We start from the raw sequence: 23,128 nt of genomic DNA, 5'->3' as shown, positions 1-23,128 counted from the left end.
ACCGAGTAACATTTGTTATTTATAGCTTTGGCCGCGATGGGTAGGTAGATGGAGGTAGACCGAATATCGACGATTCACGTATCGTAGGCAGGCAGCACTAACCTGTATAATACGTAAGATAAGCGTAGTGTTTTGAAAATCATATTCCAAGCTGAAGTGTATTTGACCAACATTCTCGCTGGGTTCTGAATTATCGATGTACATGTCCACCAAAGACATCGATCTGCTCTGCAGAAACGCTTTCTGAAATGAAAACGTGTTCAAAGCTACACATACGGATTGGACTCGCGAAATCAGCGGCAGAAAGAGATTCGACGAAGAAATCCGACCTACCGACGGATGATCTCCTTTGACGTTTTGCAGCTGTTTGTTTTGCACTCCGGCGGTGGGAGTGCGAGGTTCGGCCGTTCCAGCGGCCGACCCGCTACTAGTCCCGCCGAGGGAAGCCGCGTTCGCCCCGGCGCCCATCCCGCTCGTTCCTGCGTTCGCATTTCCGATACCAGACGCGGCTCCCACGCCAGACCCCGATCCGCTAGCTCCCGCGGTTGCCCCGCTCGTCGTCAAACCGCTTGAACCGCTAGTTCCCGCCGCTCCACCTCCACTTGTCGATGTTGTTGGTTTGTTCGCCGGGCTATCGGTTGTCCTACGGCAATCGACCCTCTTTTCAAATCTCTATCGCACCACTTCATCCGATCGCGTACCCCGCCTGGCTCATTTCTATTGTTCTCGTCCTCGTTGCGTCATCGTAATTGTCTTATCATTACCGTGGTTCACGTTTCGATCTCGTTCATCTTTCGTCATCCGCCAAAAATCTCGCGTCATCCCGATTTCCTTTCACGTGCATTTATCAACCCCTTAACCTACAACTACGGGCATAGCCCGTAGTACGATGATCGGACCAAACGTAAATATTACGGGCATAGCCCGTAGTAGATGACCGGACCGATCGTAAATATTACGGGCATCGCTCGTGGGGGCGCACTACACAAGTCGTGCGAATGGTTCGAAGGCTGCGCGAGCTTGTTTACGTTTTCGGTCCAAAATTCTCGAACGTAAATCATAGGTTAAGGGGTTAACAACGACCAAAACTAAAGCGCATACAGTTTCAACTACATATTTTGGCGTAGCTAAAGCAGTCGCGATTAGATTGTGCGTCGTCAAAAGCGACCATCATAACACTACAAACTACGGTGAACGACGACTCATAGTCAGAGGTTCTATGTTCTATCTACCTATCTAACGTATTATCCTACACATACGTATGTATATGTATACGTAGCTATGGTGCAACGGCTGTCTATGCTCGTCCTTCGATGTGTCGAGCTATTCTGGCTACCATCTAGAATCTAGACCTAGTCTCTTAAACTCTAGACATACAAGTTTGATCGACAGTCGTGAAAACGCATAAAAGCACGTGCGATTCGATTAATTGGGATGCGCAATGCCAAATTTGCCCTGATTTTCTTGTTTTATAAATCTCTCTCCCTCTCTCTCTCTCTCTCTCCCTCTCTCTCTTTCTCTTTCCCCCTCTTTTCTTTTCCTCTGCACAACGCCGAATCGGTAGTTTCACTTGAAATTCGTTCAAAAGGAAAATCAGGGAGAGTCGAGCGTTGAGAAAGGATACTACGAATAGAAAAGTAACAGAGTTTGTTGCAATTGAATTTGGTGCAAAAATTGTTGGGAGATCGCGCATGTTAAGACGAGGAAAAAAGGAGAAATAAGCTAATACTTAGAACGAAACTTGAAACGGGAGAAATGGAAATGTAGAATCGAAGAATTCAATTCAATTCAACTACTTACGCAGATAAAGCAGCACCCATCCGCGAATGAGACATTTCGTTCCATTAGGAAGGAGAATTGAAAGAGAAGATAGAAGAGTCAAGTGAAGCAGTACGAGAGAAGATAGATTAAAAGTTTTTGCTATTTACCAACTCGTGGTATACTTACTCCAATTGCGCTCTGGATTCCAATAACCCCGAAAGGACGCATGAAACAAAAGAAGTGAAAACAGGAATTGGTGAGTCTTGTGTCTTGAATCTTAAATCTCGATCTCAAATTCGAAGAGAGAACGACGAAACAAACGATCACAAGGAATTCGTTTTGGTTCGATGGACTCTCGGAACTTTCGCGTCACAATATTTTCTTCGCTGTCGTGTTCCAAACATTCCACGTTTCGTTTGAAACCGCGGCGCGGCACTGAATCAGTGCCACTCGCAATAGTAACGAATCCGAAGAAGAAGAAACTTGAGAAGAGAGGCCAGCCAATCGAAAAATATAAGGTGCGAGATGCAGAAAGAGAGAGAGAGAAAGAAAGAGAGAGAAAGAGAGAGAGAGGTATAATGTCCCACGTTGTGAGTCATTGTTCAGACAAGCTTATTCGATGACGCTTTACGCTAATCGCCTCAGGGGGACACGCTATCATGCTAATTTTATTCCTAATTTACGTTGCCGATTTAATACACATTCCTTACCTGGTGGTGTAATACTCGAAGAAGGCAACCAGTATTTCCAAAGACCTCGTGACTGCAGCCCACATGATTTTATTGTTCCGAGAGAGTCTTTAACCACGATTATTGCGAGAACCAGAGTTCACATTCCTGTTATCGAGTTTATGATCTATTCCATTGAAAGAAGACGAAAAATGAAGAACGTACTTTCCTATTTATACGCGTGTGCAACCTCTAGCCGCCTCTAAACTTTGCAATCTTTTTCTTCTTTCTCTTTGATCGATAATACACTTCCTCAAGCGAATTATTCTCTTCGAATCACAAAACCTGGCGCGATCCGATCTGATCCGATCTTCGATACTTTGGACAAATTTTGTCTAAATACACAATAAGCAGCACACGAAAACGTTTAATTTAAGAATTGTAACATTTCGATACGTTTAAGTATCGAATTTGATGCAGGTAAGAATATTTGTAGTTCTTAATAGTGAATATTTCATATTCATAAAACAATTCGTATCGCTACACGACATCATTTCAGAAACTGCTTAGCGGTGGTGCGTGAATCTGAGTTTTCTCGAGCAACAATGTTTCAAAGAGAATGGCGGCTGCCGTGTATCTATATCGCGAATGTTCAACGTTTTCGCAAATATATCAGAGGGGAAACAACGAACAATAGTCAAACGACGCAGAAAGCCCTAGTTCCGTATTTCCGAAAAGCGATCAAAGATAATAATAATGAGCGATCGTATACAGGAAAAAATCTGGGAAATTGGTTCGGTTATATTCCATCGCGTTGGTCGGTCAGTCTGCTGGTCGGTAGAACGGACGCGACGGTCGAAAGAAGGGGATACGATCGATCTTAGCTACATTCGCCGGTACCGTTGCCACGCTGTTCACGCCATCGCCGACGTCACTGCCGCCACCACAGTCACCGCCACCGCCACCGCCACCGCCACCGCCACCACTGTTATCTTCTCTACCGCTACTTTTATTACGTATCGTGTCTACTGCCAATCAACGCTATCACCCCATAATCGTGGTTACCACGACATTGCAGCAGCACCACAACACCGCCGTACCGCCACGATTATGCGACGATTATGCGACGCGTCCACAAAATTAGTCACGCGTTATCGATTCGCGCACTGTTCCAGGGGCCAAGTCCTCCAACGTTATCGATATTCGAGAACCGGACGACAAATTCCGAACTCAATCAAGGATATATTATATCGTGCACGTGGCAACGATGTCTGCGAAGGTCGATAGATACGGCGCGCGCATCTCGCTGGGCACGCATACGCTTACATCCAGACCCGATTAAACCATTTTTATACACCAATCACGAAATCTTATTGATAAGGCTGACTTTCAATTGTATGTACTACAATTTACACGTATCCATCAATCTGCAAGTCCTATCGATCTCATCCCCTTCACTTTCCGTCTCCTCTCCATCTCATCTCTCGCCCTCATCCTCTGTCAAACTCAAGACTCCAGATAATGTTCGGAACGTCTGTGCGCCGAACAATGAGAATCGTTACAACAACGATAATAATACACATAATTTCGTTCTAGTACAGCGAACAAATCAGTCATATAGCGTAGATTTTTCTCTTTCTCTGAGAGATTTGTTCCGTTCGTAGATGTCGGTAGCAAAAAGTCCTCCGAGCTTTCAGCACGGAGGAAAATTACGAACGAGACGATCGATCGAAACGCACGCGCACGACAAAGCTAAGAGTTCCTGGCCGTGATGCGGTTCGGTCAATGCCGAAGAATATCCAAGCAACAGGTTCCTAGTCGTTGTACTACACGCGGAGTATGAATTTTAAAAGCAAATGGACAAACTCCGATCCTTTCGAAATTTTACGAAGAATTTACGTCCCTCTTCCGATATGACTTTGAATGAATTACGTAGGTACCTACTACGTTCAAAATTAAATCCACGTAGTATCCCTTCAACGACTACATACATTTCATACATTTATCGGATTACTTTGCATTGTTTGCACGAGCAACTGACAAAATTATGATATCAACCATATGATGTTACTGAAACAACATCTTATTTCAGAAATTTCAAACATTTTTTCAAATATTTACATATGTGTATTTTGCACGGTCCGCAGGATTGACGAAAAACAATTTCCGAAAAAATTTCGTCAGCAATTTGAAACGATTTTAGTTTACAAATCTAATTCGAGGAATCAATTATCGTTAAAGGATCAAATTACGAACAATTTATAATCGATCAATGATTACTACTTTCGTTTACGCCGCCATCGTGCTACTTGGTCGAAAATAAAAGGTTTCATCTAGTGTGCAATCTTGTAACTCGTTAGCCACCTGTTACGTAGTTGACGCATTTGAAGAACACAGATCGAAACAATGCAAGATAGAACATTAACGATCGCCACGCGAGCACGCGACATGTTATATACGCTTATCGCTTTTCTAATTTTATCGCGGCTCCTTCGCACCCACATTACCCCCACTGACCTCGAGAAAAAGTCGCACACCTTTTATGTAGACCTTCTTTTCTGTACTTTCTCGTCCATAACAAGCGTTTGCTAGAATCTTTTACATTCCTCGGTAAAATCAGACGAATGGACGATAATAATAAAAACGTGTTGTCCTGGAACAATGCGCGAGGTGATATATAGGAAATCCGAATCGAATGCCTTTGTAGCCAGGACGAATAAACAAAAATTGGTAGGATCAATTGAAGAAATTGTAAGTCGTAGGCTGAAAGCCGTAAATTGTAAGCTGTAAGTAGTGGATTGTGAACTGTGAACCGTGAACCGTGAGTCGTGAGCCGTAACTCGTAAATCGTAAAGGAGGACACCTCGCGAGAATATCGCTTTACGTCGATCGAAAGAGAAAGTGGTAACGTACCGCGATCGCTTTCGCGCGAAAAAACGCGCGTGTTTCGCCACTTCTACCCGCAACCGCGTCGCATCACAGACTAAACTTTCCTCCTGGGTGGAAAAGCCCTGGTTGCATTCGCATCGATGCTTTCAAGCCTTCGATACATTGGCGCCACCTCGCTGCTCACCCAAGGACCGTTCCGGACGCCATAGAAAACTTCTCCTACGCACCAGGGATCAAACGCGCGCACCCCTTTTTGCCCTTCTATCATCCGTTTGCTCTCCCCTTCCTGCTCTTTTAACCCAGACCTACCCTCTCCACACTGGTTATGCCGCTCTACCATCGTATCGTATCCTTACCCTCTATGCCTGTACCTGTTACCATCTCCACCGTACCGCTGTCGCTCCCACTATATCATCCCATCCCCTCCATAGCCGACACCCCGCTATCGCTGCCACCACTACCTCTATCTTTACCGCCGCCACCATCGCCACCATCACCACCACTACCACCACTACCTCCACACTTCCACTTCCGTCCACCTCCGTCCCCCTTCCCTACTCCCCTACCGCCACCACCACAACCACCATCACAACCATCACCACTACTACTTACTGTCACTCTTACCCTTATACAAGCGTACCGTTCTCTCTTCATCTTCGATCCGTTATCACTTCTCTCAAAATCTTTGCTTTGTCGCGAATTTCCTTGGAATTTGATTCGATCCGATAGTTAGCATCAGAAAATTACGCTGAACGCAGGTATTTTGCTCGCCAAACGATCTATATCGAATTTCCCGAATTGTCTATCCAACGTATCCCATGAATCTTAAAACCGTCGCGTCGCGCCGAATCCCCTGATTCGCAGTTGCATGCAAGTTGTTTTTCCATTTATGCAAAGTCGATTAAATCGGCAAAAATCGGACGAGAAAGAAAGAAATTATAGCTGGAGATTTTTTCCGATTTTTCATATACGAACGAGAAAAACCCACGAATCGTCGAAACGACAAGTTCGATCGGGAGTTCTCCTGTTTCTCCTTTGTCTAGAAAAAGCCTGAGGCATCGTTAAATAAAGTGGGCCAGTTCTGGTGTCCTTTGAATTATTTGTATATATCTTGGTGGTCGGGAAAAAACTCGGATGAGAAATAAAGGAAACGAAAATGGGTTGCAGACACGTGCGCAAGCGCGTTCTCGTGTCATTTAACTGACCGAACTCTACTACCGGATGATAGACGTGGCTGTTCCGTTTACAAGATTCATCGCCTCGAGCGATTCGAATACGTATTACATGTGGGTACAGTGGTCTCTCGGCAAAGCCTACGAAAACGCGTGGACACGCGACTCTGTATATCGACACATATAAGTAATTTACGATAAATCGCAAAATTGTTCTATAGCAGCTGTACATCGAAACAGCAATATACAAATGTCTCTTTAGTTTTACTCGAGAGCTCCTCTTCTCCGGCATTTCACATTGATGATGCTTTTTCATTCGTTTGATAGGAACTTGTTATCCCGAATACTGCTTACAATATATGTATACGATTCACTGTGAAAAATATTATTACACATCGACTATCGTTATCGATGGCTTCTATATAAATTTGTAGAACATGTTAAGAAGAATGATACTCTCCTCTTTCTCTCTCTTTCTTACTCTTTCGTCCCTTCCCTCCCTTTTTCTCATTTTCTCTTTCTATTGTTTTTCCTCTCGCTACCTCTCTGTCCAATATTTCGCCCTTTCTCTATCAATTTTTCTTCGTTGACCAACGTTTCTTCTTCTCGATTCTCTTACCGTGGATCTTGCGCCTATCAGCGCCTTACTTTTTAATGTAGTCATAATTTCAAGTACGCGACACGCGCATACAGGGACATCCCGTAAATGAGACGAACGAAGACCGACGAAGAACGATAAAAATACAAAGAACGAGAATGAAAGACGCGTATGGGCCATGGATCTTGAGACCCAGGGAATTATTAAGTTGACGAGGATAAGCGAAGTTGGAAATTCGTTCCTTTATAAGTACATATACATAGTTATAAATATTTATATGGGTACGTTTCGTTGAAACGATTCGCATGCTTCGAGAAATTGTTGATGAAAAGAGGGGTGGATACACGGTTTGAAAACCGCGCGAACTTTGCGCGACTGCGAAAGCAGAAGGGGTAAAGGAGGAAAAGGACGAAAAGAGTAGAAGATAGTGAGTGCAAGCGGCCATAATCGGCCATAATCGGCCATAATCGGCCATAACCGCGCGCGCCCATCGTGAAAACGGCAACGACTCGACCACGTAGCGTGGATAATCAGTATCGGACAGAGAGGAATCGGACGGATAATCTCGGATGGAAGCAGCGACAAGCAAGTGCGCGCGCGATAAACTACCAAAACGGACTTGAATGCGTAGGTTTGTGTGATACTAATTGCCTAGATGGCGATGAAACGCGACAGAAGCATAAAAAAGCCAAGCAATTAATTAGTGCGCGCGCTACGTGCCGATGCTTTCTAGCATCCTGGTTACTCGTACCACGTCGAATCGATTACGTGCTCGACGAACGGCCGAGTTAATTTACTCACAGACTCTGCGACAAGAACCGCGACAGTGCCAACTTGCTGATTCGATTGTTTTTCAGGCCATCCAACATTGCAGAGGCTGCGATTTCCATATTCGATCGTTCGCTTAACCAAACTAGAAGCGAAACAATTTCCCGTGTTCGTTCTTGACTGATTCCAACTTATCGAGTAACGAGCTCCTTCGACGTTCCAACCAACCAACGTGTTCCTCCTATTCGTCGAATCGAAACGCGTCCAACGAAAATCCCTCGATCCCAATTCAGAGGCTGACTGATATAATGTTATCACGATATTGTATTGTACGTTCACCGTATCGTATCGATCACTATGATTCTCTGTGTTTCGAAGCTGGTCGTGTTTGCTATACGAACTATCGAAATAACAACTATGCTATTTCGTCAATCTTGTTCCAAGCACACATACAAATCGTCGAAAGGCGAGGCGAGGCGAGAAAATGCAAACAGCGTTACAAGTCCTCCTTGCTGACCGAATGCTGATTATTTACTTTACCCCTCTCTTTTACCTCGATGCCAATTAATCCAATTTTCAACGTATTTCTCGTCGAATCGCAGCGTCGCATGATTCGAGCCTAATTTTTTCTTCATCAACGATCTCGTATCTCAATCTCCTTTCTTTCCAACACAATCGTCACCAACCTCGTTGACGAAATAGTTTCATGTATAATGGAAACAGTTTTCGCTTTCTTCTCCTCCTTTTACCAACCTCTCTCTCTCTCTCTCTTTCTCTTTCTCTCTCTCTCTTCTTCCTCTATTTATTCTTTTTCTTCCTCTTTATCGTTTTATCGTTCTCTTACACGCTTCTCGTCAACTTCCTGTTTACCCCCCTCCCGCCGCGCTTTCTCTCGTCTGTCCCCCTTCTTCTTTGATTCTTTTCCTGAAAAGACGTTGATGATTTATCGTCGTTCGTCGTTTGTCGGTCGTCGGTCGTCGTCAGACAGTCGTCAAAAAATACCGTGTCCGGTCCTTTTACGCGTTACGGTCACGATAGTTAGGATCGTCTATTTCTCGACGACGACAACAGTGACTAACTTTCGTTATTCTTCTCTTTTATTTCCTTTTCTTTTCGATTTTATCTTTTAGCACGATCGTTTGTGTTCTTTTCCAAAAAGAAACAGGAAAACTGAAAATCAATTTCTTAATAATTTACGAGTAAATCGCGTACAAATGAATACTTGATCGAGACGCGCTACGTGCCCTTCCAACGACCGATTCACCCACGATATGTGGAATATGTAGGATTAAGACTAACTAATTAGGATTAAGACTCGCGTCATATTCGAAGTAGTCAAAGAATTTACATTTAACTCTTCGATATTTTTGATATCCTTTTTCACGTGAATTTAAAAATTTATTCGAAAAACGCTCTGTATCGTCCAGCGGCAACGATCGACGAATAGATTAATAAATACATACAACGACTAATAATCGTCACTTTTTTTGATTCAACAACTTTGTAGTTATAGCCAACGCGTTACAAATGCCCAAAAAATGTGATCAGTTTGCCCGTAAAGAGACGAAAAAAAAACTTTTTCTTTCTGCTAACACAACTTTGTAAGTTTTCAAACTTTTCTCGTTTTCTTCTTTTTAATTTTCCTCTCCACCCGCTTTTTTTCTCTATGATCGTCTCTGCTCCTCCTTCGCTTTTCCCTTTTGTTTCTATCTTCCTTCCTTTCTCTTCTTTTCGCTGCTCGTTTCCTCTTCTTTCTCGCGCTGTCTTTCGAATTAAAGAAGCTTTGAACGTAAAACTATTTATCCACTGGTTTTCAAAAAAAATCCGCAAATACACCGATCGAATGTTTCCGTTCGTCGATTCGTTTGCCGTCCGACGTGACAACCGCTTCGATTTCACTACGACCCGATTCGATCCGATCCAATCCAATCTAAAGAGTTAAATAAATTCGATCACTTAGACCGAAAGTCGGCCGATCGAATGCAAGGGTTGCGTGGTGAAAGCACGATATACACCCGTCTAGTTTTCGACGAACCCAACAGGATGATATGGGAGAAGGTGGCGGAGGTGGAGAAAGAGGAGAAGAATAAAGAGAAGGAGGAGAGGAGGGGGTGTGGATAGAGGATGGTAGTAGAAAGAAAAAAGATTGTTTGCGTCGTTAGCCAATTACGGAAAGAAAATTCTTCAAAAAAATTCAGCGACACACGACTTCTTGTTTCGAAAAAGAAGAACCGATTTAACGCCCTTTTTAACAAAATACCAGATCGTTTTGAAAACCAGTGAAAATCGACGCACTGTGACTCGTACTTTTAATTCAGTCACTCTCGATTTTTCGTCATACTGTAAAGATGTTCAGCCATTGCTCTTCGATATGAGCATCCATTTCCTTCGATCCTCGATTACGTCCTCCAGGAAACAAGGACAAGGACGACGATAACAAGGACAAGGACGATGACGACGACGACGACGACGACGACGATGATGATATTCACGACAACGTCGACAGCGACGATAATAACACCAACGAGGATAAATGATAATCGATATCAGAGGCGAGAAATTCTCGAAGGATGATACGAATACGAAAAATGTAGAGAACCGGTCCAACGACTAATATACGTTTCGTCCAACTGAAACGGACGAGCCGTTTGCTAAACGCGAACTACCTTTCTCCGCTGTGGTATGACCTACTCGTACACTGCTCTCAGCTGCTTTCAACCCCCGGAATCCTACCGTTACCCCTATGACCAACCCCCACTTGGTCCTTCCTGCCTTCCCCCCCTCACCTTCTTTCCCCATTCCTACCACTGCCCTCGTTCCACCCGTTTCGTTTCTACCACCCCAAGTCCCACTCCGATCTTTCCCGCCTCCTTCCCGCACCACGATCCACACTCCCTAGACTCGACTCTTCCTGGACCTTTGCTTCCCCTCTGACTCTTTTCCCAGGATCGCTTATACATACATACATACTTACGTACATATACATTACTATCACTATTACTATTTGTCCCTCTCTCCATCGTACTGCTTCCTTCCACGGCGCATCTCCCATCCTATCCTGTTCTGCCCTACCTGCCGCTTCTCCTACCGACTATTCTTTACCGACCGGTACTATACTATGTAAACTATGTTATATACATACAATATGTACATCACTCGACGTATGTCCTTGCTTCGTCGCTTATTTCTTCATGTCCCTACCACATGCCAACTGTCGCGCGTGCTTCTTTTCTCGTATCATCCTTTCAAGCACGTTAGCCGTTCTTCTTTCGTTTCGTTTCGTCTCATCCTACGGACAGCTTCTGTTCATCATCTACCTTCCTCTCTCTATGCCGTTTGCGATTTACATTTTTTACCTTACTTTTACTTTTCTCTCTTAAACCTCCGTAAATCTAATAACCTTTCCATTATCCTATTTTTCCTACTTCCTACATCGATGATCAACGAGCTACGATCGACGATCGATGGTTCAATTACGCCATTCAGCAGTCGCGATTTATATTTTTCGTTTTTCCTTTCTCCTCTTTTCCAAAATTTCATTTCTTTCGATAAAAGTTTGCAGTTGATATATCCGTTCGACACAATGATAACGAGCAATCGCCATCTCTTTCGAAACGTTTAAACTAAGAATACGGAGATTTACCAGTACATATATGCATTTATGTAGTATGCTTTGAAACAGGTGATACGAAAGATAGAATTGTTTTGTAACGTTACAACATAAATTAGTTTTATCTTATCTTAATTTATCTATGTCGTATGTTGTTACCGAATATTTAACTACTAATGATACTAGCACAAGGTCTCCATTTACCTTTACTCGCCTTATATCACGAGGAATTGTGACGAGCAACGTGGATTTTTGTGCGACAGAATGTTTTAATAAGAACAAAACGATTTCGGATATACGTGTATCGGCACAAATAAGTAAAGATCGTAACAAACTGTGATTGTTATACAAATCTCGATAGAAGACGGTAGCTATGTATGTATGTATGAAGTATGCAACGTAACAAGTGGCATATCTGTTGCATTCAGCCGATTTAAGTGCTGCGAAACACCAGACTACCTGGCAGGTTTCCAATTGGCACCTTGTTGGGAATTACGGAATTTATAGCGTTCTATCTCCTTCACTTTATCATCGTTTGCAACTTTTTCCTAGTTTCTCGACCGATCAAGTTCACGAGTTTCGATACTCGATCAGTAAACACTTGACCGTTCCTGCAAGCGACAATGGCAAACCAATACGAGATTTAAGCGATCGATTCGACGAGCAATTTCGATCGCGACTTGATACATGTTTATACACATTACTTTACATCCAGTGTTCTCCTTTCATTTTTCTTTTTTCGTAGACAGAAATGGAAAAATATATGCACGACGTAGTATGCAATTCAAGTTCGTGAACTAAAGTTATTTACAAATTATTTATGCAATTTTTATGTTGGAAATAATGCTTCGGTGGATATAGTGATTCGCCGAAACGTACGCGCATTTACGTTCGGTCGCGACCGAAATAATTTAGTTCTATTTATTTATTTATTTATTTATTTAATTATTTATTTAAGCGAGCAACGTGCCCTTTGATATACATCTATAATAGTGGAAATGAAGATACAAAATGAAAAAAATCATTTAGAACGAACAGAGATTACATTTTAATTGTGTACATTATATATTGTGTAAAATATTGGAATATCCAAGAATCGATTACAGAGACACGGAGAGAAAAAGTAAGTTTGTACATTATTATCATTATCATTATCGTTGTTGTTGTTATTTTTGTTATTGTTATTATAATTATTATTATTTTTATTATTATTATTGTTATATATTTATGCGTTACTTTCGTACGTTAACGAAAATTAATCGATCGCTCGACCTCAAACCACTGTCGAAAGATACCTGTACCTCGTCAGTGCCCGAGCCGCGTAATCAAACAATATTCGAAACGCGAATTTCTCTATTGTCGGTAAAATCGGCATTTTTCGACAATGGCCAAGTGATCGGTCAAATGATCAAGTCACATACGAGTATACTTTGTGCATAGACGTCTCGTCGGTCACAATAGCCTGTCTCTAGTAGGTCTCTATAATCAAATTATTTCTCAGTCGGTAACAAGTAACTGGATACTGCTTTACCAACCGATACTTTCAACGTTTATCCATTTTCATTCGTATGCTTTAATTGACTAATATATACGTACATATGTTTGCGCATATGTATGTACTCTCTTTCGCACTCTCTCCTTCCATCACTTCTCCTAATGTTTCTCTTTTCATTTACACAGTTTTATTAGGAATATAACTGCGGTATTATATTATCGGTTACTCGTTAGCCAAATTATTACATACATCTTTACAGTTTTCGTTCGAGAAAGGTTATATTTGATACGGTTATATTTGATACGGTTATATTTGATCGGACAAACAGAATGTAAAACCAAATTGACGTTTGAGCTTACCCGAAAGATTTTGTACTGATTAAAGGTGTCCTGAGATTTAAAAGACCATTTCTCTTAGCTGGTTTTCCATGTCGCTTATCGTTGAAACTATCCCCATGTTCGCTCTGTGGTTCGAGATCATTGTCCCGCCGTTTCGATTTTTTCGTTCGAAGATAAAGCCACGCTGCCATACCAAAAACCACCAATATCGCTAGACCTCCCACTGTTCCAAAAACTGCTGTTAGAATTACGTCCTTTCGCTCCATGCTAAGTTACCTTTGAAAGAAAGATGTTTATTCAAATAGAGAAACGTTTTATCAATATTTGCCTGTTTGACCTCTCACATCACGCCCGTGTTCATCAACGAATCTCGTAATTGTATTAATTTGTCAATCGAATACAGAGATCATATTAATACATTAACGAGGCGAGAAAGAGCGTATCGTGTGCGATATCGATATTAAAAATACAACTACCCTTTGCTCCTCTCGTTTCCACAAATTTCCCATTATCTACGCTCTACACAGGAGGGGAGTTGGTGCTTGCCGAGGACATGCCAAGAATAAATAACACGGTGACACCGCAACGATATTGCATATTACCCAGCTCTCTGTCGATTATATTTCTCCAACTAATCAATACCAATGATATTTTTCACCTCCTTCTCGTTTCTTTGGTCATTTATAGCCATCATATTTTATCCTATGTATTTAATTTCTTTATAGTCTGTCCTCTTCGCCTCCCTTCTTCCTTCCTGTTTCTGCTATGCATAATCCGTTTTCATAGCGAAAGAGGTGCAGTGCATGGATGCTCAATTGTTACGTACATAACCAGATTGGTTTTTCCCATGATAAGAAACTGGACAAGCGCGTAGGTGTTACGTGCTTTAACATGTAAACAACCCATTAAACCGTACTACAGCATAGCATATTAACCTTTCAATGAATCCCCGGCTTTCCCCGTATTCGTGGAACACTAAATGCGGATACCGTTCGACCGTTTCACTTTTCCTTATAATTCATTATCAGTCTATGTTAAATTAAATGATGCGTCACATAATCGAGCTTGGCATAATTTCGAGTGGTCTTATCATCGGAACATTTCAAACAACCTAATTAATTATTAACCTTGTGATTAAAATCACGTTCGCTAAACAAAAGATTTTCCCCTCGATCACGGTAGCGGATGTTGGTTCGCAGTTGTTCACCTTTTTACTCCGCGATCAACGTTTAACCAAGCGCGTATAAACTCACCGATCCGGTTAATGATCGATTATTATAGCTATGAATAATAATAATATAACGAGTAGGTTGAACGAGACAAAATAAACGCATTACCGAATCATTCAAAGTTTACAAAGTCTCAAACTCGTCAATAAACTAATTGCTATTTATGGATGTTTAATCGCAGAAAATATCAGACGGGTAGTTCCCATCGTTTCCAGTTACGTTACCGCGTAAATCGTTGAGTAGTTGTTTTTCTTTTCACTGTGTGCCGATACCATTGTACCGCATGTTTCTTTAATGCACGGTAATTTCGATAACCTCTACTACTCTCCTGCTCGATTCCAAGATTCTTCTATGCATAATAGTCTCTGGTCGAGCTTTTTTGCTTAAAACAGAGCAAACGATGCTCGAAAAGCGTGAAAAGCGTGAAAGACTGGACGACTTTAACATTCAACCGACTAAAGCACTAAGCGAGACGGTATTTATAATTGACCCTCTACCGAACTTTCAAAAGCTTCAAAATTAGGTCGTGCAAAACTTTTCTTTTCTTCCGTGCGTTCAAAAAGGGGCAAGATTGCGCGTGCACGACAATCTATCATTAGTATCGAGTTTCACAGCAAATCGCATTCGTCTCTTCTTCGTGAAAGCATTCTTACGCTTTTTGTATGTTGTATATATATATATGCTTCTCCTAAAGTTAAGAGTTAACAGATGTATCCTGTTTGAAATATCAAAACTTGTCATAACAGTTTTCTATGTTACCCTTATTCGATAAGAACCTTCGACTTAATTCGTTTTATGCGTCTACCTCGGTGCAAACGTCGTAATTGATATGCTACAATGAAATACTTTATCGGAAAGATAAACACGTATTAGGAATCCTATTGTGGCTTGCATCTACGATATCAGTCCATGTCCATATGACGTGTTATTATATCTTAAATGCTTAATCGTAATCATACCGTGTAATTTATTTTCCGAATGTAATTAACTTGACAGAAATTCAGTTAGAGATGAACGATAGACATTAATAAAGAAAGAAACGTTCGGTGCGTTATTCGTGGAGATGACCTGGGAGCCGGCTCGTTTCCATTCCCGTTGCCAACGCCGTGACGCGACGCGTCGCGACGACGCGACAGGGTGAATATGTAGTAACCTTGACCGATGCTAGATATAACAGATATAAGTAAGACGTTGCAACTACGGATCCATATCCGTATCAAGATTATCGCTCTATAGATTTCACCAATCAGAATACTCCTGTCTTAATACTTTTGCAAAACGATATCACGTTGTCGTCCGATTTCGTTCTCGAAAGCGCTCGTCCTCTACATCGTCAATCATAGATATTCGATAATATAATCTACGAACGTAACAAGTCTATTATATTATGAATTTCTGACGTTTGGTATTTGCTCTATATGTGGTATCGCTAGAAATTTTCGATCAACACGCTCGCTCGCGTCTCGTTTTGTTCGCCTTACGAAATATTCGGGTATCCCAATAGCGAATTAATCTAATGGCCCGTCACACAAATATCGCTAAATCAGAGATTTCAATTCATTTCATTTCATTTTATTTTATTTCATTTCATTTCATTTCATTTCATTTCATTTCATTTCGTTTCATTTCATTTCATTTCATTTCATTTCATTTCATTTCATTTCATTTCATTTCCTTTCGTTTCGTTTCGTTTTATTCTAAAATTAACACGAATAATATTGCCACATCGATTGCACTCGCGTATTGAATTTTTCAAATCACTATTTTATTACAAGATCAAGCGTATTGACCAAGGATGCGCATCGCGATATATGTATTAATGATCCTGTACGATGCGAATTTTCCGTTTTCCTTTCGCTACCTTTCATTTTGTGGACAAGATCTAGCAATTTTTCTTTGTTTTTGACGTTTAATAGAAATGTACATATATATTTTTAATAGAAACGTACATATATATGCATATATACATGTATATGTACATACACATGTATATAGGTACAAATATATATTTGAACACTCGTTACGTCACGAAAGATGCGAAAGATACGAAAAAAGAATGTAAAAAATGAATGGAATAGAACGGAAAGGGTGAAATAGGAAGAAACTAGGAGAGAGGAAGAGATGGAATTATAAAATACTCACCAAAACAGAGGAGGAAGCTATCCCCTGTCTCGTTGGTATCGGAAAGGCACGCTACTTAACAAACGATTGTTTAGACGAACGAAATTGATATCCGATGACATTCATTTTACGCGTTTACGTTCACTGATGGACACCATCCGTTTCAAATTTTTTACGTTGTTTAACGATAACGATAGTGTCGTTGTTCTTCTCCCTCGACAATCATCGCCAAGCAGAGCTCCTACGTGTATACTTTACATACGCGTATAATGAAAAATCGCCGTCCACGAAACCGAGACTGACAAAATGATAAACTAATAGGAATCACGAAGATCTTCGCAAATCGAATTCTCAAATAAGATCAAAAGAGAATAAAAAGAATCAAAAGTGTAAGAGAACAGCTCGTGTGGAACCGACAAACGAGATTAACAAACCAAGCAAAGGGCGCAAAAATGGACGGTACAATATCAATTGGAAAAAGAAAAGGGAGACATGCAATTACGAGCAAGAGTTCGACGAAGGGAAAGGAGCGCTCGAATAACGACGGAAGGTAGCTCCTCAGAAGGAAGGGAGACCGTGTAGATCAAGTTAGATTAAATCGAATCAGGAAAATGAAAGGGAAAGTAGGGAAAGAAAGAAAGGGAGGAAGGAATGGGAAGGCTGGGAAGGAGGGAAATGTCGAAGTAAAAAGGAAAAGATAAATGGAGGGAAGAAAGAAGGCGAAAGAAAATGTGCAGTGGACTAAGCTGATTAGGATAACGGAGAAACGATGGGGACGAAACGAAAGAATTTACTGATTAGAGAAATGTTTAAAAAGCGAGGAGAAGATTAAGATAGGAGAGAAGCAGCAACCGCGTGACAGGCAGCGTCGCGACGCACTGCTGCTCCGCGGCTGGTACTTCCCACCTCACCGCCGCGGCACGACCCCGCCGCAAATTTCCACCCATACACGGGCTCGCGCCCTCGATCTCGTCCTCGCTCGCCACATCAACCCCACCTTTTCGACTACGGCACACCTTGCGAAACTCGATTCTCCCTATGGCACATCTCAACCGCGCACCCTATCCGGCTGATACGCGGACTCGCTTTTCCCTTTTTTAGTTACTTTCTCAAATTTCTACTAACCACAACCATGTCCACTTCAGCTTTCTTCCTTTCCTTCTGTCATCCTCCTTATCTCCTTTCGCCATTGAATATCGTCGCAACGACTATTATGCGTTCTGTCTGTTGCTAATCCAATCCTTTGTTTCAAGTTCGATCGAATACACGTTACAGATGTTACTACTAGACATTAGAAAACGTAACAATCTTCGAGAATCAATGAAAAGTTTTATTGAATCAGCTTTTATCAAATGCGGTAGGACACGCATCGCACTTTGCACTCTGACTTCGTCAATCTATAAATTCAATTTTTTATATTACTTTATAACACTATATAGGAGCCTATTCATCGTGTTCTCGCATCTAAGCTTTCCATCACAATTGATATATGTATTTCTGAAGTATATAACAATACATACATATATACATATGTATGCTATTTCGGGATAATAAACTTCCTTAATTACTTATTTAGCTTCCTACATATGCATTTTCTTTATGTTACTTTGTATACTTTATCGCTATACATATTATTCTTAACTATAGACGCACTTAATTAATAGTATATGTTATCAAAGTACACCTACTTACACAGATAAGAAATGGCACATATTAACGTTTACAGCTAGTAGTATTAATCAGTGTTCTCCTACCAAATGCCTACTTAAGCGTTAAGATGATAATTTAAGAATATTTCATCTATTCATAAATTTAAAAATACTTAATCGTATATTAAACCACATATTAAATAATTAATATATATTCTGCTTAAAGGTAAATCTAATTTGTTGTGTCTATCTTGTCTATCATGTGTCTTTATTGATCGGTCTTAAAAATGTTTCTAAAACAAATTTTAATTTCACAAATTCCATTTATTAGAAATCTCCAAATTTTTCATATAGATATTCTACCTATATAAGAATCTAAAGACATGTCTTGCAGAGAAATTCTATCTATTTAGAAATCTGAATCTAGTAAAGGTAAAAGAATAGAATATTGTATCTTCTTCTGTGTTCATCTCAGAATGATTCCTGAAACAAATTTAAAGCGAGCATAATGTTAAATAATGTTCTGTGAAATATTATAATGAGTAATTAATTTCCGATAAGCGTAACTCAATCATCATTTCGTTATACTTCTCGTTACTCTTTCAACTCGTTTCATTTTAATCGTATTATTTCACTCATAAAATTTGAATGTATTTGCAATAAACGTATGCACTATTAAATATTTGTAATAAATCTGTCAAGTTTTAAACATGTGAAAAATTAGTTCACCGTTAGAAAGTTGAAAGTATTATGCACGAGGAAACTGATATTATGAAAGCAATTTTTTAACTCCAATAACTAGCGATCACGTTTATTGATTTTAAAAGAATGAATTGAATTGTTAATGACAGTCACATTTCAAATCAACTATTTCTATGCAGTCGTCCACGAGGTCACCAACAATCTGCATAAAGAACGTTCGGCAATTTCACGTAAGTGAAACCAATTATGTATATTAAAATGGGTATAACCGAATTGAAATTCTACTTAAAAATTTCGTGAAACAAGTTATCGATAGCTAATTCTAATAATAATCAAGTTATGCAACCAACGGATAAAGAGCAAGAATCATCAAAAGATTATTTGATTTGATTATAAAATGATGTTTCATAAATAATTAAATAAACGTATATCAGTTAAATGACACTCGTGACAGTGTATAAACAATTGCAAAGTAGCAATAATATAATGTAGCAATAAGGTAGCAATATAAATAACATACATTCGATAAACATACCTAAAGTTGGCTGACATGATATTTAAATTCAATCAAGGGCCATAACGGTTATAATCAGAATAAAAAAAATTGCAGTATAAGGCCGTGAATATACAATAAAGAAAGCGATAAATGATAAGCGGGAAACAGCAAAACAAGTGATGGAAGAGCTAATGCCAAATCTCCGCTATATATAACCGCTATAAGTGATCAAAATGTTTTTATTTACCGATAACCAATACACTGCCCGACACGTATCTAATTTTACAATCTACAATAGGCGATCCTTGTAGACTTTTGTAAGCTGAACTCCAATCTGCAAACCGTTTCTTCATAGAATCTACATTTTCGAAAAAATCAATTTTGGAAAATGTTACAAACTTTACAGATGTTTTGTGCTTTTGCAACTATCGAGTTGCTATTAAGATGAAAATATTCTGTGAATATTCCCGAAAATGATATGCATTGTTAATGCATTATAAGCATTTAAACATGTCTAGATAATGCTCAACTTGAAAATGACATCTGAAATGCACACCTTTTTATATATTTTAAAAATTAAGAGTCTAGAAGAAAGTCTAACTCTAGCACGCGATAGAGCAGACATTTGCTAAGGATACTAAGGAAAGCATCAAGAAAAACTAAAAAGTCATGTTTTGATTCCAATGTAAAAGTGAAGAGGTTTGGAAAAACACTCGACAGCGGCAATAATTTTCAATTCCGATGAATAACGAATAGAAAAGTTTCTTCCCTGGTTATACCGGCAGGCAAGGCATCCGCCAATATTGAGTACCACTGCCGCTGCCGTCGTCGACACGTGTTTTATCAAAGATTTCACCTTTAGTTTTTTAAATAAATTGGAAAATGTAAGCAAAAGATGTCGCGCTTTAGGTGTCCTTCTCTCACTTTGCTCGTTATTTAAACATGTTTAAATGTTTATAATTCAATAACAATACATATCATTTTATTCGGGAGAGTCCATAGAATAATTTCGTCTCAACCTAAGAGCCCAAAACATTAATTATGAACTCTAAGAAAAAGCGGTTTACAGATTCGTGTTTGGCTTACAAAAGTGTACAACAATCACCCATTGAAAATTGCAAAATCGGAAAAAAGTAAAAAATTTGTTAAACAATGATATCGATGAGGATGCATTCTCTTTTGATTGTCGATAACCAACCCACCGAGCAGACATATTTACCCACTCTCACCACTTAAAGGGTTGAAACAGTTACATATATGTATATAAAAAACGAATAGAGGATCCGTTTTTGATGTCTTTTATCTAGATACTAATCATTATCAGTAATGTTAATAAAACCTGAATGGTTGAAGGTAATAAAGAAAAAAGATTCTGTCATCGATAGTGGTTATCGGTAACTCAAAAAAATTCCGTTATAAATAATGGTTACTGGTGACAAAAACAATTACTTCACAGATGACTATCGACAACTAAAGAACAATTTTTTTTATATAGTATATGCAACAGTTATCGGTAACCAGAGAAATCTCTCATAGATAACGGTATCGAGATTTTGCTTGGTGAAAGTTTTAAATAACAGCCGAATCTCCTATAAAATATCTTCAACAATGAGCATACCGCATATAATGTATGTAATTGTACAGTTATTATGTATGTTGTTACGTTCTATTTAGTTGCCGACGGGAAGGTAGCATTAACTGACGTTTAATGTAACCGGCAATAAGTTCCACTTTCGGCTAATCTGCTATGTACGGGAATACTGGCACGGGAGAGGATTAAAGTCGTTCGAAAGTAAATAAACAATATGTAATGATTTATTCAAATCTTACTTGATTTCAATATTGACAATTAACTGACAGACTGACGGATATAAAATTCTTCGGTTGACAAAATGATAACTAACTCTTCGAATGGTAATTATTCGTTTGACGAACGATAATTACTTAATAATATTCGATAGACGAACGGTAATTAATATACTGACTTCTCTGAGTTGCTATATTTATTTATATCCGTCGGAGATGAAAAAACGTCGGGGTCTTTCTTTTGAAAATGTTTAGGAAGATCCCCAACGTTCGTTTAACTGCCGACTTTGTTTACAATTTAAATTGTCTTAATATCGTTATAAAAACATAATTAGATAAATATAAAAACATGGTTAAATAAGTTTCCGCAAGATATAGCTTTTAGCAGTTTTAACTGCCTTTCACTTCAAATACTGTAAACACAGTTTCAAATAAATATTTTAAATTACCTTGATTTGAAAGAAATTACCAATTTGACTTTCGCGCTACGAATTGCGCGGGGCGCGGGACGTGACAATGTATATACATATATGAGTTTGATATATGTCTAGAAAGTAACATTATCGTGCATTTCTGTAGGTTGGTCATAAATTATAAAATTATTAATTAAAAGTATTTTATAGTACAAAAATCTGCCTTCAGCCTCATACATACGTTAATAAGGAATACCATTTTTATTTAATTATTTATTAATTAGAAAGAAACTAGGATATCGTCTTTACATAATGTATCTAGTGGGAAAAGATCAAGTTGCGATAGTTTGCTTTTTAAGGATGATCATATCTGTGATATTGTATCTTCGTTAATTACTACATTCGTATTGGTGATCCATTTGTCGAGACGTTCTTATCGTGGAACAAGTTACCATCGCTGCAAATTTCATTTTTAGATATGATATTGCGAAATAAATACGATACACGTGTAACGTGAATTCTGGTACTATGTAATTGTACAATCTGTTAATTCCCATTAGCTCATAAATTTTGTACAAAATATTGCACATAATTATCGTTTTCGATTTGATGTTTTCGAATACTCCGTAAGCAGGATAGAAAAGTAAAAATCAAGTTTCTATCAAAACGTTAAATTAACAGTTTACAAGTATTATAAATAATGTAACTTAACCTAATATAACCTAATTGGGCGTCGTAACGAAATAATGCAATCACATTTAATTTACACACGATAATAGAATCGATAGTAGCACGATGTTATCAAAGCCGTCGACAATGACACTATGAAGGGCAACAATGACAACAGCAGTAATAAAAGTTAAAGAAAGAGTGATAGTAACAGCGAAAATAAAGATCTACTCGTAAATTGAGCCAGAGAGAGTTGAATTTATATAGTTTTGGATATATATAATAAGAATTTGTATAGTTTTTATTTTTGTATAATAATTGTCACTTTGCATACCTCACGTTTTTTGTAACAAATTTCACACTCTGTATGTGCATATATATATATATATATATATATATATATATATATATATATATATATATATCGTGTATATAATACCATGCCTTTAAATCCTCTAGTAATGCATTGTTGGTAAGTTGGTAATCAGGACTCAAAAATAGTCAAGACACAAGACTTCAGAACAGCACATAGGCAAGGAAAATACTGCACTCTATCACTCATCGTCAAAGACTAACGATTTTCATCGTCATGAGTTGCCACTCTCTATATTGTTTTATTTGCATATATGATATTTTCGGCCTATACGCGTGCTTATCTTTGTTGTTACGTTGAGCCTATATTAAGTCTGTCAGAAATAATCATCCGGTCTCACATTTCTTCTATCTTCCAATTTGCTAGCAACG

General features: G+C 39.2%; 1 protein-coding gene across 22 annotated transcripts in view; it reads right to left on the bottom strand.

Annotated features, from left to right (window-relative positions):
• Positions 1-23,128, bottom strand: part of LOC122569081 (synaptotagmin-7) — a 34,082-nt gene that overhangs the window by 6,612 nt on the left and 4,342 nt on the right. Inside the window, exons 2-8 of one of the 22 annotated variants that reach the window (XM_043729589.1) lie at positions 18,662-18,781; positions 18,342-18,591; positions 17,775-18,046; positions 13,321-13,575; positions 1,948-1,959; positions 334-643; positions 103-243 (exon numbers count right to left, since the gene is read on the bottom strand). In XM_043729589.1, the coding sequence (XP_043585524.1) occupies positions 103-243; positions 334-643; positions 1,948-1,959; positions 13,321-13,565 (708 nt within the window). In that variant the 5' untranslated portion in view covers positions 13,566-13,575; positions 17,775-18,046; positions 18,342-18,591; positions 18,662-18,781. Of the gene's footprint in view, positions 1-102; positions 244-333; positions 644-1,947; positions 1,960-2,471; positions 2,825-4,966; positions 5,083-5,342; positions 5,647-7,889; positions 10,130-10,163; positions 10,514-13,320; positions 13,576-13,775; positions 16,512-16,670; positions 17,718-17,774; positions 18,047-18,341; positions 18,782-22,718; positions 22,738-23,128 lie in introns of those variants that run through there. The other 21 variants (XM_043729569.1, XM_043729579.1, XM_043729622.1 and 18 more) reach the window with 21 other exon arrangements.

This window comes from Bombus pyrosoma, linkage group LG1, assembly GCF_014825855.1.
Source record: "Bombus pyrosoma isolate SC7728 linkage group LG1, ASM1482585v1, whole genome shotgun sequence".
Classification (NCBI taxonomy): Eukaryota; Metazoa; Arthropoda; class Insecta; order Hymenoptera; family Apidae; genus Bombus; species Bombus pyrosoma.
The sequence above is the reverse complement of the archived record's forward strand: the minus strand, read 5'-3'. Positions and strand labels throughout refer to the sequence as shown.